Source organism: Ursus maritimus, unplaced genomic scaffold (assembly GCF_017311325.1).
Source record: "Ursus maritimus isolate PB19 unplaced genomic scaffold, ASM1731132v1 scaffold_16, whole genome shotgun sequence".
Taxonomy (NCBI): Eukaryota; Metazoa; Chordata; class Mammalia; order Carnivora; family Ursidae; genus Ursus; species Ursus maritimus.
In genome coordinates this window covers 29,272,201-29,275,336 of record NW_024424008.1, presented here as the reverse complement: position 1 = coordinate 29,275,336, position 3,136 = coordinate 29,272,201, and the positions used below count along the sequence as shown (strand labels likewise).

At 54.6% G+C, this 3,136-nt stretch overlaps 1 protein-coding gene across 1 annotated transcript in view; it reads right to left on the bottom strand.

Moving 5' to 3' along the window:
• Positions 1-769, bottom strand: part of SESN3 (sestrin 3) — a 74,422-nt gene extending 73,653 nt beyond the window's left edge. The window contains exon 1 of the mRNA XM_040630979.1: positions 444-769. Coding sequence (XP_040486913.1) covers positions 444-521 — 78 coding nt within the window. The 5' untranslated portion in view covers positions 522-769. The remainder of the gene's footprint in view (positions 1-443) is intronic.
• Between the last annotated feature and the right edge of the window lie 2,367 nt (positions 770-3,136).

Below are 3,136 nucleotides of genomic sequence, written 5' to 3'. Positions count from 1 at the left end.
CCCCCCCCCCCAAGAGTTAGCCACACAGCAAAGAGGGAGCCAGGTTCCTCAAGACCAGACCAGGCTGTTCAGATTTCGCACCGACCTCCATCCTACAGCACCGGTAGGAGGATCGAACCGGTCGCTCCCTCCCTCCGCCCGAAGAGCAGGCCGGAGGTGGCAAGGCAGGGAGGTGAGCCGCAAAACAGACTACTGGCAGCAAAAAGAAAATCGGGGAAAAAAATCCCCAACCCCTCGGGACCAGCATCTGTCCCGGCGGAGATAAAAAGCAGCAGTGCAAACCTCCACCCTCAACCCACGCCCCCTTCTTCGGTGTCGGCGTGGGGAAGGTGCCCTGGGATCCCTTTAAGCCTCGCCCCAACAGTGTGCCCCGGGGCCGAGCAGCCCGAGCCCCGCCGGCAGGAAGCGCCCCTCTTGGGCTGGACCCCAGGCCGAGCCCGTACCTTCCGCAGCACTTTCCGGCAGTTGGTACAGAGCAGGTAGTTGGCGGCGGCCGACGGGCTGCTGCCGCCCCGGTTCATCGTGGCTGCGGACGCCGAGGGCGAAGACGGACGGCGAGGCCGGGTATCACTGCGGCCGCCCGCGCCGCTGCCGGGTCGGACCGTCCCCCTGCCGCCGGCCGCGCTTCAGCCTCAGCCTCCCCCGGGCGCGGAATGTCGGGATGGGAAGCGATGGCCCGAGAGTGAGCGGCGCTGCCCGAGGCGACCACCGCGGCGGCTGCCTAAGCGCCGGCGGAGACGGCGGCGGCTGCTCCTCACCGGCCCGTTGTTCCTCCCGCCCCCATCCTCCAGACCCCCGCCCCCGCCAGGCTAGGACGAGCAGCCGCCACCGCTGCCACCGCCTCCGCCGCCGCCGCAGCGCCTCAGTGCGGCCCCGCCCCCGCCTCCCCACCACCTTCACCACCTCCACGCTCCGGTACCGCCCCCTCCCGCCATTCGGACAGCCCCGGCCCCGCCCCTGGGCCGCTAGCCCACAGCCAATGAGCAACCAGAGCCCGGTTGGGAGCTCCGCCGGCCAATCACAGAGGCCGAGAACGCCTTGAATCTCCGGGCAAGTTAAGTTTATCTCCGAGGCTCGGAACTGGAGAGAGATGGCGGGTTAGTTAGGTAGTGGGGTGGAAGGGAATACAGTTTGTGTTGCTCCGCCAATAAGAGGAAGAGGGTGTGTCGTATGCAAATTATCCCTGGAAGCCCAGCCCCTCCCCGAAGACAAGCAACGCCCCCTTCTCTAGGTCCCTGCAAAAATGGTAAGGAGAGTGAGAGAAAAAGCTGGGAGCTAGAGCCTCGCTAGAGGGTCTAAAACTGAGCTAAATATTTCCTGGTTTCTTGAGAAAGGTTGGGCACTGGAGCGAGGCCGTAGCTAAAACGTTCACGCTATCAGGACAGTGATTAGGCTTTCTCTCAGCCAGAATCTTAGCTTAGCTGTAAAGAAGACCGCAGTCACGTAGTGCTTGGCATCCAGGGATCTCAAAGAACTTTATGCATCATTCATCTTGAGCCTTGTTTTGCAAAAGACCAATTACCTGAGGCTTGGGCTGGGGGTAGGGATAGACGTTTGAGATATATTTACGCCATTAATCGAGTTGCGGAGGGGAGACACAAAACCTCTGGTTTAGCGGTTTCCTCCTCCATCTGAAGCACCTTCTCGCAGTCCTTTCCGCAATGAAAGTTCCTTTATTTGTCAGGAAGGAAAGGGCCAAAGAGACAGGTTTATCCTCACACCCAATGGTCTTTTCTGAGACAGTTGATCAGAAACATGGAGAACACAGAGCCTTGCTCGGGAGGGAAGGTTCAGAGAACAAATCGTCTGTAAACTATTGGGCTGGACTTGCCTCTTCTAAAGCTAAAAATGGTGAGTCAGGATTTTGGCGTCCACGCTCTAGGGAGAGAGGGCACATGTAATTGGGGGACAACTCTGGCTGGCAGAGTGTGGGGGTACAGGCGAAAGGGGGAGCCAAGTCTCTCGAGGAGGCCAGCAACGCGCGTGCGGATCCAGTGCGGGTTCCCGACGCGAGACGCCCGGAAACCTGCTCCCCAGTGAGAACAAAGGCAGGCGCCGAGCGAGAACCTGATTGGTGCCGCGTCCCCACCGGTGTCCTCCTGGCCCCGGAGACAACTTGCTTCACCACTGGCGCGGAGCTCCGTGCTCACTGGAGCCCCAGCTCCCCACCCGGCCTTGGCTGTGACCACACAGGACTGTACGTTATGACATCACCTGTTTTCGCTCTTTAGAACATGATCTGTATTCTCAGCTTCTCCTTTTTTAAAGGTCTCTAGTGGACCGGGATTTGTGAAGGCCTGCAGTCCGCAGAATGAATCTGGAGATGATGTAAAAGAACGGTGTCACTGGTTTGCATTTTTTTCTTTTCTTCCTTTTCTTTTTAATTAAACACACACGCACACACACACACACGCACGAACAAACACACACCCCCCGCCCCCGTTTCCTTAGGGATTCAGTGTGGTGTTGTAATGCAAAATCAGAAAGGTACACTTGGAGGTGCTAGCAAGTTTAGCATATCAAAGCTATTAGACCAAATTGTGTGGTTAAAACTGTCAATCTCATTTTTCAACAGCTGCCTCCTCTGTCCCTTTTAGAGACCAACACACATAAACCAAGTCCACACAAGGAACAAAGGAAGTGGAAATCTGCCAGTGTCAGGTTTAAATAGATTAAAATTGACTGGGAAACCCCTGAAGCGTCTAAGTTATGTGGTTGGATAAATGTGTTGATCCATTTAACTAGTGATAGCTAAAGGTCACTTGACGCTGTTGTAGACATATATAACCTAGAATAGCAGTGGTGAGGGGAAAGTGCTTAACAATCAGTTAGAAACTGCAAAAGCAAGAAAAATTAGGTAAGGAGAGAAATCACCACCTGCTCTTCAAAGCAGGGAACCAAGAAATCCAGGGAGAAAGTTAGCACAGCACAGTTTTCCTAAGAACTGAAACACATATGTGTCCCCATTTAGTGGTAAATTTCTTGGGCTATATTCCTGGCTGGTTCTCTCTTGTAAAGCAGATTTTATATGAATACATTTTAAAGAATAGGAGATATTGAAGGATGAAGTGAATTTTTGTGCAGAGATTGAATTTTCTCAAACAGTATTTTAGATTCAAATTGTTTTCTATCATAT